We start from the raw sequence: 18,963 nt of genomic DNA, 5'->3' as shown, positions 1-18,963 counted from the left end.
CTGACACACTGACTCACCCACACCACTTGCAAGTTAGTGCCCTATACAGATGTACCCTTTCTTATCTTTTATGCTGTATTTTTTACTATATCTTGTCTATGTTTAGGTATGTTTAGATACACAACTATTACCATTGTGTTTCAATTGCATACAGTATATAGTACAGTAACATACGGTTACAGGTGTGTAGCCTGGGGTAATAGGCTGTCCCCTATAGCCTACGTGTGTAGTAGACTCTCCATCTAGGTTCATGAAGTACACTCTATAATACCTGCATAATGACAAAATCACCTAATGATGATTTCTCAGAACCTATCTTCATCATTTAGTGACGCATGACTATACATCATTTTATCAGGTTCTCACAATAGCCCTATAGATATGAAGTCATATCTCACTTCAGTTTTACAGTCTAAAGTCAGCACAAAAGGTGAAAATTATACATTGTCAAAATTGCTCTTAAGAGTTCCTTAAATTACAGAGTACGGTGCACATGGTTTTATACATCTTATGCCATTTTTATGAACAACACGGCCAATTTTTCTTTCTGCATGGAAGTATATACTTATTTAAACATTAGATGAAATAGATTCCGTTTAGTGGCTATTCATATGAAAAATATATTTCGTGTGTGTGTGTGTGTGTGTCATAGTACTCGTCGCTGGGTTGTTTTTAGTTGGTTGGTTTTTTTCGAAGTACATTGATTTTCCACATATTGAATGTATATATAAAGTGGCTCTCTTCTTTTATTATTCCCATTTTGAAAATAAGCCAGTGATTCAGTCTGTGTGTGTGTCATAAGGTTTTAAACCTAGGTTATAATTTACAAATCCTGAGTAGGGTCCATTATACACACAGTCACCCCAGCACTATTATCACACCTGAAGGACGGAGCATTTGGCATGCATTAGCTAACAGAATTCCATGGGTGCCAAGAAGCCCCCTGTGATTTGTGCCCTGACCATGCTGCCACAGTGATGGTGTGGGACTTAGAACTATCATGCTGTGCCATGGCTATTCGAAGTTATCGATACATTGAATTCTGGCCATGCAGATGTGTCCAGCAATTGAACATGACTTCAAGACTCAGTTATTTATGGCTTGACTTCACTTAAACAAAAAAGCTTTTTCTGTTGTTTTCTGATGCTTGCATGTGACAAGGAGACATGTTCAGACCCTAGGGCATGTTGAGTCGGTACTTTGTGGCAGGATGGCTTAATGATTGTTTTTGATTGCTGACTTACTTTTTTAAAAAATCTATTTGGAAGTTTATGGCCCTTTTCTGACCCCCTACAAAGATTTTATCATCTCTAATAAAGGTCTAGTAAACCCATTCCAATTGCCTAAGCAGCCATATTTGAAGTGGATCCTTCCCTCTCCTGACGCCATTTCTCCAACACTGTGTTTGGTAAATCTCTCCCAGATCTCTGACCTGATGCATCACAGTCAACCTCCCAATCCCCCTGTGATTTCTGCCCTTCTTTTCCTTTTTCTCATTGTTTTGTTTACTCTAACATCTCGGAAGCATTGCTTTGTATTCTTATTGGTTTTAAAAGATGAGAAAAGGGAGCATGTCAGCAAGAATGGTGGAGTAAGGACCTCAGAGAATCCTCTCCCCATAAAAGCAATGAGAACAGCAGAAGAAATGGTCAAAAATCAACTTTTTAAGAATTCTGGACATTAACCAAAAGCTTACAACATTCAGGAGCATGTATTCAAGAAAAATGAAGGAATATTGTTAAAACAGTGAACTTTATGGTGTTCTACATTATTCCCATTTTGATCTTTAAATATATATGGAAATACAAGGGACCTAGAATAGTCAAAATGATCTTGAAAATGAGTATGAGGTCGGAGGTCTCATACTTCCCAATTTCAAAACTTACTACACAGCTACAGTAAGGAGGACTCTATGGTACTGGCATAAGAATAAACACAGATCAATAGAATTGAATTGAGAAGTCCAGAAATAAACCCCACATCTATCCTCGTTTATTTTAACAATGGTGGCAAGAAAATTCAATGGGCAAAAATTAGATCAAAGATCTAAATATAAAAGCTGAAACAATAAAACTCTGAGAAAAAAACAAGATGCAAATCTTCATGACCTTAAATTTGAGAATGGCTTCTTAGCTATGATGCCAAAGGCAGGAAAAAAACTAAAAATAGAAAATTAAACTTCATCAAAATGTAAAAATTTTGTATTTCAAAGGATACCATAAAAAAGGTGAAAAGACGGCCGGGAGCGGTGGCTCACTCCTGTAATCCTAGCACTTTGGGAGGCCGAGTTGGGCAGATTGCTTGAGTTCAGGAGTTCGAGACCAGCCTGGACAACATGGTGAAACCCCGTATGCACTAAAATACAAAAAAATTAGCCAGGCATGACAGCATACACCTGCAGTCCCAGCTACTTGGGAGGCTGAGGTAGGAGAATTGCTTGAGCCCAGGAGGTGGAGGTTGCAGTGAGTCGAGATCACGCCACTGCATTCCAGCCTGGGCAGCAGAGCAAGACTCCGTCTCCATTTAAAAAAAAAAAAAAAGTGAGAAGACAAAGCACAGAATGGGAAAAAATATTTGCAAATTATCTATCTGATAGGATCTATTATCCAGAATTTATAAAACCTCTTATAACTCAACAATAAAAAGACAACCCAATTTTTAAAATGGACAAAGGATTTGAACAGATATTTTTCCAAAGTAGATGTACATTAATGGCCAATAAGCACATGAAAAATGCTCTACATAATTAGTCACTCGAGAAATGCAAATCAAAAGCATAACCAGAGATCACATCTACTAGGATCACTATAATTAAAAAAAAAGATGGGCAATAACAAGTGTTGGTGAGGATGTGGAGAAGTTGGAACTCTCATACACTGCTGGTGGAAATGTAAATGATGCAACCACTTGAGAAAGCAGTTTGGCAGTTCTTCAAAAAGTTAAACATAGAATTTCCATGTGGCCTAACAATTCCACTCCTAGGCATACACCTAGGAGAACTGAAATTTTTGTATACAAAAACACTTGCATAACAATGCTCATGGCAGGATTATTCATAATAGTCAAAAAGTAGAGACAATCTAAATGTCCATCAACTAATGAACAAATAAATCAAATGTGGTATATTCATAAAATAGAATATTATCCCCCCAAAAAGAATGAAATTCTAATATATGCTACAATATACATGAACCTTGAAAATATTATGCTCGAAAGAAGCTAGTCACAAAGGGACACATTATATAATTCTATTCACATAAAGTTTCCAGAATAGGCAAGTTCAGGCAAACAGAAAGTAGATCAGTGGTTTCCAGAGGTTGGGGGTGGGAGAATGAGGGATGACTGCTAATGGATACAGGGTTTCCTTTTGGGGTTATGGTGGAAATGTTCTGGAATTAGATAGTGGTGATGGTGCACAACTTTGTGAATATGCTAAAAATCTCTGAATTGTATTAAAAGGGTGAATTCTATGGAATGTGAATTATGTCTAAAGTTAACTTCCAAATATCAATCTGATTAAGATGGAATAAATAAAACATTTTACACCCAAAGAAAACTTCATTAATTCACTCGGTGGTAAAATGATTCTTTTTGAGGAAAAAGAACTCAACATTTATTCTAGAATAGCAATTTTCTTAGTGACAAGGCAGGGAAAGGCAACATCCTTGACATTAATATCTTCCTCATCCTATATTTTCTAAAACTTCTTCAAAATATGCCATGTTCCTTCTAGTTCAATTTAGCTATAACATGACCACAAAATATACCCCTACACTGAAGCCACAAGCAGAGATAACAAGTAGTTTCAATTGAAGTGCCAACTCAGATTGATTGGCAGTGGCTACACGGAGCACTATACTTAGAAGAGTTCCAAGGCTGTGTCCAGAGCAGGCCTGGAAAATGTAGTGATTAATTTAGAAAATTAGTCTTGAAGTTGGCAGTGACAGTGGAGGTGGGCGGCGCTTGGGCTAATGATTAGGTCTAGGAAAATGCATCATTCTGCTGAGTGCATTGCATCCAATCAGCTGGGTAGATACATCTTTGCTTGGACTGTAATGCAGCTAACAGGCACGTTCACATGGCGTGACCTAAAAACAAATATGAGATCTTTAATTTAAATGCAAAATTCCAATATTTTAAAATAACTCACATTTATGGCTAAGATGTCAAAATCACTCAATGAATAGCACCAACTTTCATCACACAGAATAAAATCTAGGTATTTTAAATAGTACATTTTATATAGTGTGTGCTCTCAAAGATTCTTGACAAGAGAACATTAGCATACACTTATAGCAAAATCTGATCATGTGAGAGAGAATATCAAAAGAATTTTTTATGGCACTCACTGACAAGCCAAGAAAATCACCAGCAGATGGACTCTGTGCACCTGCTGTAACACACATTCACTTAAATTTGAGCTGTACCTTCCAGCAGAACTGTTGCCTCCCTCTTTTACATGCTACAGGAGCCTGCACGCACTTTGGTAGATGAGAGGTGGCTGGAGAATGAACCCTATTTACCTGTCATACATTGTAAGTCAGCAGTTCTCAAAGACCAGTAGCATCAGCATCTCCTGGAACGTCTAAGAAATGCAATCTGTTAGAAATGCAGCATCACCCCAGCCTTACCGGATTGGAAACTCGAGGGGTGGGCCTGGGGATCTGTATTAGAACAAGATTTCCAGGTGACTCTGGGCTCAACTTTAAGAGCATTGCTTCAAGTTGTCCCTTTCTAGAGTGGGGAAAGAAAAAGGGGAGGGAGAGAAAAGGGAAGGCTGGGGAAGTGCGCAGGGAAAATTGAGCCTCCCATGGCAGCAAAGTTGGTATTTGATGTGAATGTTGATAGGACATAGCAAGGTCTTTATTTGTTTTTTTCCTCTCTTAAACTCCATGTACCAACTCTCTATTTCCTCGGAAAAGGTTTGAGGTACTCATGTGATCTCCCCCAATCCAGCCTGCTTGAAGTCCCTTCTTTTGGGACAGTAGCAGAGTGGGGAAAGAGGATGGCACTAATACATTCCTCACGCCACAAGAAGCGTCACTTTTATCCAAAAAGGGTTGGCCTCAAGAGCCCTGGCTTAGAAGAGTCAAACCCAACAAGCCTTTCACCTCAGAAATGTGCGTGAAGCACTTAGAACAGTAGTTGGGCCTGGGTTGCAGTGAGCGTTGCCTGTATGTGAGAGGTATGGTGGTGGGAGCAATTGCTGCAAGGGCCAGATTTCTCCACAAGGGTGCCTGGGTTGGCATCTGGAAGCAATTGCTATCTGTGCCCAGTGGGCAGTTGCTATGTTAAGAAGATTGCCAGCAAGAGTTAGATCTTGATCTTGAAACCCTTCAGTCGGCAAGCAAGGATCCCTGAAGACAGTGTCCTAACTGTGTCCCTCATGTGAGGATGGCTGTCATCTGAGCTCCAGTTGGCCTGTCAGTACTCGCCACAGAGATAAGGATCCAGGCTGGGATGGGCATGTGAGACAACAAGCGTGAGAGGACAGGCTGAAGAACATCAAGCAAAACAAAGAGGCTTTTCAGATCCTTTCTAGTAAGAGTTTAGGGTTAGGGAGACTGAACTGCAGACACAGGGAGGGGGAAGCCACAGGATGAAAGACAGCAGGTTAAATGACAGCCATGAATGTGGGACCCTCTGAGAAAGCATGAGAATCTGCAGGCCAGAAAGGCCCAGGAGGTCCCCAAAGACCCACAGGCAATAGGATCATTGATATAGGAAACCAGATGGCCAGAGGTGAGTTTGGAAGGCTTGAGTTAAGGTTCTTGGCTTCAATGCCCCACCTTTTTTAACAGAAATGTTTTTCACATCCTGTACAGTCAGCAGAAAACACTGGTCAATATTAGGAGTGTAGAGGGAGAAGGAAAGGAGAATGAACACAGGAAAAGGAAAGGAGGAGGAGAAGGATGGGGAAACGGGAAGAAGAAAACAGAAGTGAGGAGGAGAAGGAGAAAGGAGGAAAGAGGGAATCCGAAAGGAGAAGTGAGGATAGAGGAGAAGGAAGGACGATGGCTAGTCTCAGAGTGTCCAGTGCTTTCCCAGCCCTGTGCTACATGTTTTGCAAGTGTTTCCTCCTTTAGTTCTCAGAACTATGAAATTTGGTCATGGAAGAGTCAAGGGAAGGAAGTCTTATTCCTAATTTAAAAAATAAAATAGCTTACAATGTACTTTTTCTGCCTAGGTCCCAAGATCCAGGCTTAGGTAGCCAAATCAATTCAATCTACAGAATGATGCAAGTTAAATGCAGATTGAAGCATTAGGTAATGGGGAGAGCTATGTAAGGAGAAGGTTGAGTCCACCTAGTTACACTGACTTCAGTCATGCTGCTCTTCTGATCCTGATGTCCCTCAGCCTGCAGACACATATGTCTATGGGGACCAGGGAGATGAATGTAATGTGCTAAATGGGCCTGGTGTAAAAGAATAAAAAGCAGAGATACTCAGTGTCAGGAGTGAAGAGGGAGTGATGGCAATTATGGCAAAGTGGAGACCACATGCCACCCTCTGAAGAGGCAGCACCACTCAGCTCCAGCCTGTTGTTGTCATCTGGTAACATGGCCTCAGTGCTTTCAATTTTTTCAAAAGAGGCCAGTGATCCAGTGTTCAGGCAGCTTCCAGTGGGTTGACAAAATATATCTGCAGGTTTATCTGCCCAGAGATTTGACTGCAGTTGCATATTTTTCCAGGTTGCAAACCAAAAATTGATCCTTTTCCTGTGTTCCTTTCTCTTTCCAGGTCATTACATTTACGTGGATACCTCCTTTGGCAAGCAGGGGGAGAAAGCTGTGCTGCTAAGTTCTGACTTACAGGCTGAGGAATGGAGCTGCCTCCGCTTGGTCTACCAGATAACCACATCTTCAGAGTCTCTGTCAGATCCCAGCCAGCTGAACCTCTATATGAGATTTGAAGATGAAAGCTTTGATCGCTTGCTTTGGTCAGCTAAGGAACCTTCAGATAGCTGGCTCATAGCCAGCTTGGATTTGCAAAACAGTTCCAAGAAATTCAAGGTAGGTGGAGTTTAGGAGAAAGATATAGAGCCTCTTATCTTTGCTTTACACTATTCTAAAATCTTACGAAAATTTCTGATGTGGAGGTTAGTTATCTCCTGGACTATGATGTGATATTTCATAGGATACATACCATAGAAGAATATTAGCAATGGAAATTAACATTTTGTTTATTCCTTAAAAGAGCTTCTTCCCAGATTTCTTTCCCATCTATTTAAATAAGCCTTCTGTAAAACTCTAAATGGGGCTTAAACTAACCTCTTCAATGGAAATAGATTTTCTATGGCTTTTAGGGAGTATTCTCATTTCTATAATTTTATTTCATCCTTCTAAACTGTGTGTGCTATGTGTTTGTTTATCATCTTAATCATTTCTTTGCTACAAATTTTGAACAAAACATTAACTATAATAAAAGGAAAATGAAAATACTTTAAAAAAGATACTTAAAGGTTATGTTCCATTTCCTTTTCAAAGAGGGAAGGTGTTCCTTTGGGAGTCCTGGAAAAGGAAAGTAGAGAATGTAAGGTGAAGCTGGGTGTGGACTGGATAAGGAAGGAGGATGGGATCCAGACACACCTGGCCATGAAGTGTGATGTTTATTGAAAATATTTCATTGAGGACACAATGGAGCCATCATGAAAACATTCCCCATTCCTAATCTGCCTTTCAATTTCCTATCCCATCCTGCTGCTGCTTTGAAAAGCTTGAAATACTTTACTTTCCAATACCCTCTGTCTGCTTGGAGTCCTTCCCTGTTAGCCAGTGGTTGAGGATGGAGCATGGGGCCTCTGAGTTCCCTCTTTTACACCATCCTCCCAGCAGTTATCACCTCCTAAATCTGCCAGCGTAGTTGCAGAATATAGGGCTAAACCCACAGGAGAAAAAGTGATTACTTTCAGAAACAGGACCACAAGTGCTACCACAAGCACTGAAGATGGTAGTGGTTGGGAAAACAACAGAAGAGAAGACAGCTGACTCTGAGCTTCTGTCAGATGCCTTACTCACCTCGAAGTTTTGATGTATGAGTTTATGTGCACATGTGCACGCACACATATACATACACACACGTTCTTTTAGTAAAGTCCATAGTGAAATTGGTATTCAATAGCAATTAGCTGAGACTAACAATCCTGTTTTGCCTTGAATGGCTGAATAGCTCCAGACTAATAGCTGAAATACTGAACCAAGGAAACATGATGTTTTGAAGTCTAACTCCCCTTCTTCCCCATATGTTGTGCAGATTTTAATAGAAGGTGTACTAGGACAGGGAAACACAGCCAGCATTGCACTGTTTGAAATCAAGATGACAACCGGCTACTGTATTGGTAAGTGGGCTTCATTTTCATTAAATCAAACTGTGAATCTTTTTCTAAAAGCTACTGTTGCCAGAGGGAACTGAATCAATCCTAAAGACCAAGTATTTTATAGAATGCACTGCATAATGCATACTGGTTTAAATTCTTTGCTAGGTTCATTTGAATACTGTATGTTGTTTGTCTTTAGTGTGGGAAGGCTCATTAGAATTTGCCTGTACTGTCTGGATTAATGAAAGAAACATAGATGCAGCAACTGTAACTTGAGAGCTGCCACCTTAACCTTGACATGTTCTGATTAAAATAATTTACAAATTGCTGGAAACTCAGGTTTTTGTAGCATGTGCCAGAAAAGCAGACATTGTATTACCTCCTTTCCCTCATTTCTCTCTTGGCACACCACTGCCCTCCTCTTAATAATCACAGTTGTCACTTAGAATTCACTTGAGAAGAGTTGGTTGGCTGTCTCTTATGTGCCAGCTTCCAAGAGGGCATAAAGAAAGGGTAAACCCTGTCCTATGGTAGTTCAGTTTCTATTTGTCTACACTGAAGCTAGTTCTGTATATGATAACTACTGCTGAGGAAGGACAAGCTGTGCAGTGGAGGCGCAGGGAGGAGAAGAAGAAATTGGAGAGGACTGAATAGGGACAATGCGTTGGAGCTGGTGTTTCAAGAAGGAGAAGAATTTAGCTAAGTGGAAGTGCAGAGTAGGAAGGCAAGGGTTCTCTGTGGCCAGACTTCTGTCGGGAGAAAGAACACAGCAGGTTCAGGCAAAGGCAAGAGGCTGAGTAAGGTGTTTGAAGTGAAGACCAAGACTGCTAAGGGAGTTTGTGATGGAAAAGTGTGGATGCAGGATGTGGAGCTTGGACCTGCTGAATCATATGGGTCAGCCAGCAGGGGAGAAGTGTGCAGCTGCACTTTCAGATGACTCCAGCTGTCACGTGGAAGATGAGTTGGGTACAAGGAAAATACACAGCAGGTGGGAAAACCCCTAGGAAGCAGCTGTGACCTTACAGAGGGGGCTTAACGAGGGCAATACTGAATTAGCAGTGGAATCGGAAAAAGGCAGTAGAATTGAGAGATTTTTCAGCACTGACAGCTCTTGAAGGCTAAATGAATGTGGCGGGGAAGAGAAAGGACAGTCAAAGAAGATTCTGGACAACAACAACAACAAAAAAGCCTTTGCTAATTCCCTGAAGTTTCACTTCTCTGTTTTGATCTCAATGATGTCTCTAGGGCAAGTGAAAGAAAATATACCATTTTCTGAAGATTCAGTGAGGCTCAGGCTCCCTTCCTTGAGCCTCCCTCTGGGCTCCCACCTGGCATCTGTACAGATTGTGAACGACAGACAAGTTAGACACCCCTGGTGGAGCGCCACCTGCTGACCCAGTCAGCTTACTGAGCCTCAGCCTCTGCTTTGTCATCTGTAAAATGGGAATAAAATGCTTCCCTCCTAGGAATCTTGGGAGGAGGAATGAGATCTTGGCTATGAAGATGATTGGTATACACAGTGCTGGGCATCCAAGACATGTTGCCTTTCTTCAAATGATGTGGTGACTTCTGATTTGTTTGAAACAAAAGGATGCCAACACTTTTATCTTGTTAAACTCTATGATCATGCTCTCACTTCTTTCTTTCTGGGTACTTTCTCTGTCTCTTTCCATTCCTCATCTGTAAAATGAGGTTAGTAACAGTGCCTATGTCATGGGGGCTGCTTTGAGGATTGAATAAGTTAATTTATGTAAAGTGCTCAGAATGAAGCCTGGCACATTGAGGAATATTTTGCTTTTTATTTTACTCTTAGGCAGCCTTTGGCACTGAATGTTAGGGCATTGGTTAGCAGACACTGTGGTGGAAACATTGAAAATGAAAATCTTAGAAATTTTCAGTGCTTGCTAATGTAAAAACACATTGCTGACTATACCAGTCAAGACCCTGGCAGGAAGGAGGAAACAGGATACACTCAACCTGAGTAATTTGAGGGAAGCTCACTGAAGAGATCACAAAGTGTGAGTCATAAAGGAAGCCAACAAGGGACAGCTCTGTGACCCAGGACTAGTAACAGTGATAATTGATGAGCTGTTGTCTTCTTTTGGCCTGAAAGAACAAGGGAGGAGGAGTTTCCAGTACCTGTAAACAATAGCTATTTGGCGAGGACTGCTTGACAAGATTTGCCAACCCATGGCGACCTGGCTGGGAGACTGCTGCGCAATTAAACCCCTGATTTCACTCTCCTTCCACCTTCCATTGGTCGAATCCAACAGGGAGATGGAAGGCAGGGGAGCCCATTGATACAGTTCAGATAGGTCAACCTCTGCAGGACCTATCAGGTGGAGGAGAGCAAAATTGATCCGCAGGGGGCCAATGGCCAGCACAATTATACTTCCTAGTTAAATTGCATGATTATAAGGGTCAGTGGAGGCATTAGCTTGTGAATTTCTTGCTCCCTTTTAAGGAAAAGTTGTTGATGCAGATCAATATATCCATGCAAACATGCCAACGACACTAAGGGGAGAAGAGGAGGGTCTGATTATCCTCTCTCTCTTCTCCACTCAGTAGCTGCAAAAGGAATCCAGAACCTAGGATAGATCTGTCCCACCTATTTTGCCTGGGTTCTCATTTATAAGAAAAACGGAATTTTAGCATCTCGGACACATGCCCCTCGGTTCTGGGCAACTTGTTCATCATGAGAAGAGAAAGAAAAGGAGGACTGGGCTACCAGATTCAAGAAAGGGTTGTGGAAAAAATTTTCTAGAGCAAAGAGCATAACCCTGAACAGTGCTTTGAGACAGAGGTGACTGATAAAAATAGCTGACTTGTACCAAGCACTGACCACATGCCTGGCACTGTGCTGGGAGCTCTCCACACTTACAATAGCTTTGTGAAGTAGGAACATTGTCCCCATTTCACGTATGGAGACACAGAGCCTACAAAAAGTGATAAGTCATGCTCCAAGCGACATGGCTAATAAGTGGAAGGACCATAATCCAAAGGGCCAATGATGAATTAGAATCATAATAAATCTTGATTTATTACATATTATTAGAATCATAATAAATCTTGATTTATTACAGGATCTGTCTCTCTTCTTGGCTAATATCGTGCGAGGGTCCTGGTAGAAAGGTCAGAGTGGGCAAAGGAAGAGAGAAACTTCTGAATATCTAAGAGCAAACTCTGTAGTAGGATGGGTGTACCCAGGTGTGACTGTGTGTCCATGCAGTGTTTTTCTTTCCCTTCCCCAGAATGTGACTTTGAAGAAAATCATCTCTGTGGCTTTGTGAACCGCTGGAATCCCAACGTGAACTGGTTTGTTGGAGGAGGAAGTATTCGGAATGTCCATTCCATTCTCCCACAGGATCACACCTTCAAGAGTGAACTGGGTGAGCTGCGGTCAAATGGAGTCCTTTTCCCAGGATACATTTTTTCTACTGTCTCCTCCCACTTCCTGCACTGACCTAGCTGTGGCTTCTGTCAATAGGGAAGAGAGGAGGGAGGAGGATGAGTAGGAACTAAGTAGGAACCAGGAGGTGTGGCAGAAGAGTAGGGAAGGACCTACAGGGAGGTAGAGACAAACTGCACCTGTGAGCTCTGTAGCTACGGGGAAGGCCACCCTGTAAAGATTTTCCTTCACCTGTGGCCTAGTCTTGTATTTTCACATGTCCATATTATGCTTTACTTTCTTGTGTGTTTGTTGTTTAATATTTCTCATTTCTAAAGACAAGGCTGGAATAATCCTAGGTTACTTTTCACTGAAAATAGATCAAAGGATGGAAATGGGTCCTAGGAACTTCCCAAGTGACAGTGAGGTGAGCCAATACTGCTGATTAGCTCTGAATGTGGTGTGCAACAGGCCCCCCTAGTGGCGAAGAAGGCTGCTTCTCTGCAAGGAAAATGCGAGGTGAGGTTGTGTTATCAGCAAGAAGTCAGCTTTGAGAAGAAGTTCTCCACAGAAGAGAGACAAGGGCAAGGGCTTACTTACTTGTGGGTTACCACTACTCTCACCTGACCCTGGTAGGCTTTGGAAAAGCCTAGGTCTCTCCACAGTTGTAAGACATTTCATCCTCGACTCCAAGGTCTCCAAGGAGTGAGAAGCTTCTGGCAGCTGGCTTTTCAACAAGAACAAGACAGGAATTTTTATTCTGCTACAAACAGTTAACTTTTTCTCTTTTGATCCTTTACACATAGATATTGAGGTAATATACTCATCCCAATAATTTGCTGATGGTGACAATGTGTCCCCATGCCTGAAGACATGATGACCTTTTATGGTCCTTTCCATTTTTCTTCATTCACTATTGCTTCTCTTCATCTGAATATTTTTAACCATGTCTCCAACTCTTTTTTTCAAAAGTGCTCATCCTTCAGCTTATCTTGACTCTAGGCCGTCTTCATCCTAACCTTATTGTTCTCTTTGCTCCTATTCTATCTTTTCCTTTATATCCCGAGTCTCAGGTTCAGTCTCCTGTAACAGCCAGGCAGACAGTATAAGCAAATGGCATGTGGGCTGGGTGAGGACTGCGGCAAACTAGACAGCAGAGACCTTGTGCAAAGGCTACTCGGCTCCAATGAGTTGCTGCTGTGTGAGAATGCAAGCCCGGGTTGCCAGATCTTTTGATGTTTCAAGACCATCAGGAAGGCAGGGGATTCTTTTGTGTGTGAAATTTCCCAAATGTTTAAAAGTTGGTGAATGTTTTCTAAAATCACAGTGTGGGCCAATAAAACACATTTGCAGGTCAGGTCCTGTTGGCCAACTGCTATTTTGCAACCTTCATTTGACAAGTTTCTTTTCTTTTACAACATGTTCAGGCTTCTTAGAATAAGTTATTTATAAGTAACCACAAATAAAAAGATTGGAGTCTCATGGAGCTTGCCTGTTTAAAACAAATGCAACTTCAAATCTAGCATTTTCATTAATTTGACCCAGCATTAGCTATAATGGGGAAAATGACAATTAAAATGACAGATCCTCTACAGCCCCTTCCCAGCTTCAAGGAAGATGCTTTCAAGAAAGGAAAAGAGATTTTTATCACAACTGGATGTTAACAAAGGGCGGTATGTGTCAAGTGCAGTAAGAGTGGTCTCCTTCCCCCACCAAAAAAGAAAGGTGTTGGGAATTCAGAGACAAAAGAGGCCCCTCACTGCTTAGATGTCCTAGAAGACATGATAAAAGAAGTAAACTGTATTTCGGGGATGGGTATGATTTTGACAAAGATGAGAAAAAGCTAAGAGCAATGATACAGTGGTGGTAGCTACGAGGGGTGGATGGGGGAAGAGATGTGGCTGAGAAAGCAGTACAGGGACAAATTCGAAAATGCCTGGAATGCCAGGTAAGAGATTTTAACTTTATTTCATTGACAATGGGAGGCCACACAGGCGTTTGGGCAGGGGAGAGACACCATCACAGCAGTGTTTTTAGATGGATTAACATAACAGGGATTATTTCAGTAGATGAAGACTAAAAAGGTGGAGCAAGAGTACAGAAGAATCCCCCAGAAACTGTTTCTTCAGATGCATCTGGGGTCACTTACACAAGAAATTGAGATAAGACAAAAAAAAAAAAAAAAAAAAAGCATGTTTATGTACTTCCTACCTTTAAAACCTAGGTTCAGCCTTTTTCTTTCTTTCTTTCTTTTTTTTTTTGAGATGGAGTCTTGCTCTGTTGCCCAGGCTGGAGTGCAGGGGTGTGATCTCAGCTCACTGCGACCTCCACCTCCCGGGTTCAAGCAGTTCTCCCTGCCTCAGCCTCCCAAGTAGCTGGGATTACAGACACCTACCACTTTGTCCAGTTAATTTTTGTATTTTTTAGTAAGGACAGGGTTTCCCCATGTTGGCCAGGCTGGTCTCAAACTCCTGACCTTAGGTGATCTGCCCACCTCGGCCTTCCAAAGTGCTGTTTAGCACTTTTGACAGTGACAAGACGTTGGAGATTTTCTATGGATAGCCCATATTTTTACCTTATAAATAAGTGGCCTATCCTCATTTGGGGCCCTTTGTAGGAACCACACTATAAACGAGTGCTCTGTGTACAGTGAATGATAACCAGTCATGGCAAAGTAATCCATGAATCTGCATGAATATTTTAAAAGACAGTTGGGTTAACTCAAAAATAATAAAATGTCACCAATTCTTGAGAGCTTTATGTAAATGAGTAAAGCAACTAACAATCTCTTGGGGCTTGAAGAAAGAAAAGCCAGATGACTTTTTCTTCATGTGTGACAACAGGCTAGTTTTGAGATTGTTTTTCTGTCATATCTTAAGAATCTAATACAAGGAACAGAAAGGATCTTGAAAGGCTGATGCATCAAAATGGCAATTATTTCTCCTGTCATTATCACAGTTGCACAGAGATGCAAATTTAACAATGGGGAAGTGTTAGAGAACTTTTCCTAAATCATTTAAAAATTAGTTCCAAAGTCAAACCCTGCGGGTAACCAATATTATGATTCAGTGATTACTCAGTGTTTCATTTTTCATCCTCAGTGATGGCAAGAGGCAGCTGGCTGGGGAGAACATATATTTCTTGGAAGAGGCAACAGACCAATGGGCTGGTGTCAAATCATCCATTTGACTATGTTATCTGAGTGCAATTCATCCTCTGAAGAGTGTAATTCTCCTAGTCCTTCTTCACGCCCATCTGCAATCATAGAATATTCTGACTATATTTGTGTCCCCACGGATAGAGAAAGAGCCCCAGGCTAGGAGTCCAAATACTTGTGCGCCAGGCCCAGTTATCAGAGTACTTTATAACCTTGACTAAGCCCTCAACTTCTTAGGGTCTCCATTGACGCATCTGCAAATGAGCAATTTGAATTCAATGATTCAAAGATGGCTTTGAGTTCCAATATTTTACTTTTCTCTCATTGCCTAATGCTAGTTACCAAAATCTCCAAATTCACCATTCAGTGAGATCTATTTCAAAATGGCTTGAGTCCCTCCTGGATACTTATAAGCATACAGCATTTGGCACTAGAAGAAAAGGAGAACTAAAGGAATAAAGGGTTGAGAAAAAGAGGCCCTGGATTTTCTAATATCTTGACCAGAAGGGTCAAGACGTAAGCATAGTGGTGTGGTCATCCTTGAGAAGCACTAAGACTTGCTGGTAGGGTACTGCCACCCCTGACATAAGCACTTGCCTCTCCCCTTTCCCACTCCCTTTTCCCCTCCCATCTCCTTCTCTCCATTTTCCTATTCTTCCTCTTCTTCCTTGGCTATTCTAGAATACTTCCCCAAGGCAGGCAGCTTTTCCCACTAGCATTGCTTGGTACCCATATGTCAATACTGTGGGCTGAAAAAGAAGCTGACCTGAGGGTTGAAGGGAGGAAGTCTAAGAAGATCTTCTACCTACCTTCCAGCAATCCATGGGATTATCTAGTCAGAGCCTCAACACCAGAATTACGCTTCTTCATTGATCACTTATTCATTCCTTCACTCATTCAACAAACACATAATAAGCACTTTTTACATGTATTTATATTTACATTCTTGCATACCCTGGTGATGTAAAAAAACAGCCATTCTGGATAAAGAAAATGTGGCACATATACACCACGGAATGCTATGCAGTTATAAAAAAGGATGAGTTCATGTCCTTTGCAGGGACATGGATGAAGTTGGAAACCATCATTCTCAGCAAACTAACACAGGAACAGAAAACCAAACGCCGCATGTTCTCCCTCATAAGCGGAAGCTGAACAATGAGAACACATGGACACGGGGTGGGGAACATCACACACTCGGGCCTGTTGGCAGGGTGGAGATAGCATTAGGAGAAATACCTAATGTAGATCATGGGTACAGCAAACCACCATGGCACATGTATACCTATGTAGCAAACCTGCACATTTGGCACATGTATCCCAGAACTCAAAGTATAGTTTAAAAAAAAAAAAAATGATGCTTAAAATAAAAAAAAAAAAAAGTCATTAACCTCAAAGAGTTTATAGGAACCAACTTTTCCCAAAATGTCCTTCCCTAATCCTTATATGGAGCACAAGGGTGATATGTGGTCAAATAAACTAGGGAAACCCTGCATTAAAGCTAAACAGATTTCTTTATTTCAGGATTTCTCACTACCTTTAATATAGTTCTGTGCTCATGTACATTATGGCATTTCTCAAATTATCTGAATACCAAAATGCCACATAAACTTGCAAGCATGCACAGTAATGTATGACTAATAGAGGTATGAAATAAATTATATGAAACCACAGACAAAAGACTACCTTGGTTTTGGGGTACAGAGAAGGCTCTCTTCAGGAAGTAATCGCAGAACTGGAATTTGACCAAATGGATAAGGGGGAGACAAACGCAGCATGTGCAAAAGTGTAGAGGCATGAGAGTGGATGGTTTATTTTATATTTGGACAGCATTTGAGAAGCACAAGGTATGTGATGATGGCAGAGGAACCCCTAGGTCACAGGTTACATTCCTACTTATGATTAGCAGGAAGCCTGATTGCCTGCGTTCCAATCTTTCCTGTTATTTCACTCCAAGTCCTCTTCAACCCTTGGACTAATATTTTGGCCATTCATTAGCCAACATCCCCACTCAACACACACACACACACACACAGTCCTCTGTAAGCCTGGAGTGCCATTCATTAGCCAACATCCCCACTCAACACACATACACACACACACACACACACACACACACACACACACACAGTCCTCTGTAGGCCTGGAGTGCCATTCACTAGCCAACATCCCCACTCAACACACACACACACACACAGAGTCCTCTGTAAGCCTGGAGTGTCATTCATTAGCCAACATCCCCACTCAACACACACACACACACACAAACAGTCCTCTGTAAGCCTGGAGTGCCATTCACTAGCCAACATCCCCACTCAACACACACAAACAGTCCTCTGTAAGCCTGGAGTGCCATTCACTAGCCAACATCCCCACTCAACACACACACACACACACACACACACACACACACACACAGAGTCCTCTGTAAGCCTGGAGTGCTCTGTAAGTCTTTCCCCTATAGAGGATGGGGCTAAAAATGATGAGTTCAAAAGATTCTAAAATACTTTATTTGAAAAGCTCTGCCCATAGGACTCAAAGATTTGGTCAGTATCATTCTTTAAAACAAAGCAAAACAAACCCTCCAATGCTCTAAAAAGGAAAGAGGTTGCCTCTCTTATATTTGCTTTCTACTGGGTATACTGATTTCCCTGGAGCTCTATCAATTTGGGTGGCAAAGTAAAGATTAAATGGTTCAGATGTCTGCCTGCAACAGCAGATTTTGTTCTATGTGAGTTCATCTTGTGTTTGTTCATATACTGGATGCAGCTTTTGCCTTTGCTTTCAGGTAAAAACTGGAGAAACAGCATGTAGAAGGGGAGCTCATTGTCTACTTAGGAATTTCAGAACTGCAGAGAGGGTTGAGGGAAGTCTTCCCAGAAGAGTGCTAGTCTTTGGGTTGTAGAAAAGCAAACAGTGAATGTAATTTCTGAAAACTACAATGTGGATGTGAGTTTTCCTTCATTTCCTTGTATGTTGCAAACAATCTGCCCCAAACATTGAGTCAAGGTTTTTAAATGAGCGTTGTGCCCCCAAATTATTGTCTAATGATAGAAATGACTAAAATAATGCAGTAAGAATTGTGGTAGGACATCTTTGGAATACTGGAGGGGATGTGATTTTTATCCTGTGTTTTCTTAATTCTGACTCATCACATATGGGTTTCTTTCTTTATTCATATTTTATGAAGTGAAACAAAATCTTTCAGGAGGTAACCTACTGACAGCTCAGATCATTACTGTTTTCTACCTACCTTAGCAAAAAAAAAAAAAAGAGAGAAAGAAAGAAAAACAGATGATTGCTGGAAAAATAATGAGGGCAATGCATCTCTTTGCTGAGATTTAAAAAACCAAGACTGCTTGTTGTGCTACTCTGGAAGAAGCTGGACAAGGTTTCAAAATCTAAAATAAGGTTAGAGTTATTTTATTCCATCAAACATCATGAGATGGATGCATCATCTCTCCATGATCATGACACTCTTTACTCATTTCAGTTTGGAATGAGCAAGGGTCGTCTTAACAGGACCTATTTATTTACTCTCTGCATTGATCCATTTGGTGCATGGTTTAAGCACTCGGTAGGGAAGCAGCTTTCTTAATTTTCTTACCATTTTCTTTGTGCAAGGTCTGCTGAATTTCCTTTCTCTACCCTTGTATGACTTACTGTGGCTTTCCAGTTACTTTCAGGTTTTAACAAACATCTTCACTTTCAAGGATTAGGTTCAGTCAAGTCACAACTGCGATGTCTCATCTAGTTTAGATCTTCCCACAGACTGGGCCACACAACAGCTGTAGAGAGAAAGGTTTGTGCTTTGTCTCTTCATACTTCACCTTTTTCTTCCCTACCTCTTCTCCCTCTTACTGGCTTCTGGCTGCTTCAGGGTTGGGAGGCAATAGGCGGGGTGGGGATGGAACAGAAAGGCAAAGGCCAGGGACAAAAGTTTCACTTGACTGTTGCTATTTAATCTAGAGGTGATGCCCTTCATACAGCACATAGCCAAATTCTGGCATTCCTGTCATAGCCAATGGGGGATCTCACTTTAGTGTTGCCAGACAGGGATGAGCAACTCTCTGGCTGACCATCTATGAATCCTTCTTAGCTC

The 18,963-nt window shown here is 41.4% G+C and overlaps 1 protein-coding gene across 3 annotated transcripts in view; it reads left to right on the top strand.

Annotated features, from left to right (window-relative positions):
• Window positions 1-18,963, top strand: part of MAMDC2 (MAM domain containing 2) — a 183,422-nt gene that overhangs the window by 54,348 nt on the left and 110,111 nt on the right. For all 3 annotated transcript variants that reach the window (XR_004443432.1, XM_033237121.1, XM_033237122.1), the window contains exons 3-5: window positions 6,741-7,012; window positions 8,253-8,337; window positions 11,568-11,705. Coding sequence is in view for 2 of the 3 variants with exons in the window: in XM_033237121.1 (XP_033093012.1) it covers window positions 6,741-7,012; window positions 8,253-8,337; window positions 11,568-11,705 (495 nt within the window). In the remaining variant the exon portion in view is untranslated. The remainder of the gene's footprint in view (window positions 1-6,740; window positions 7,013-8,252; window positions 8,338-11,567; window positions 11,706-18,963) is intronic.

This window comes from Trachypithecus francoisi, unplaced genomic scaffold, assembly GCF_009764315.1.
Source record: "Trachypithecus francoisi isolate TF-2019V2 unplaced genomic scaffold, Tfra_2.0 Lachesis_group16, whole genome shotgun sequence".
Classification (NCBI taxonomy): domain Eukaryota; kingdom Metazoa; phylum Chordata; class Mammalia; order Primates; family Cercopithecidae; genus Trachypithecus; species Trachypithecus francoisi.
Note: the sequence above shows the minus strand (reverse complement) of the source record. Positions and strands in the feature narration are given on the sequence as shown.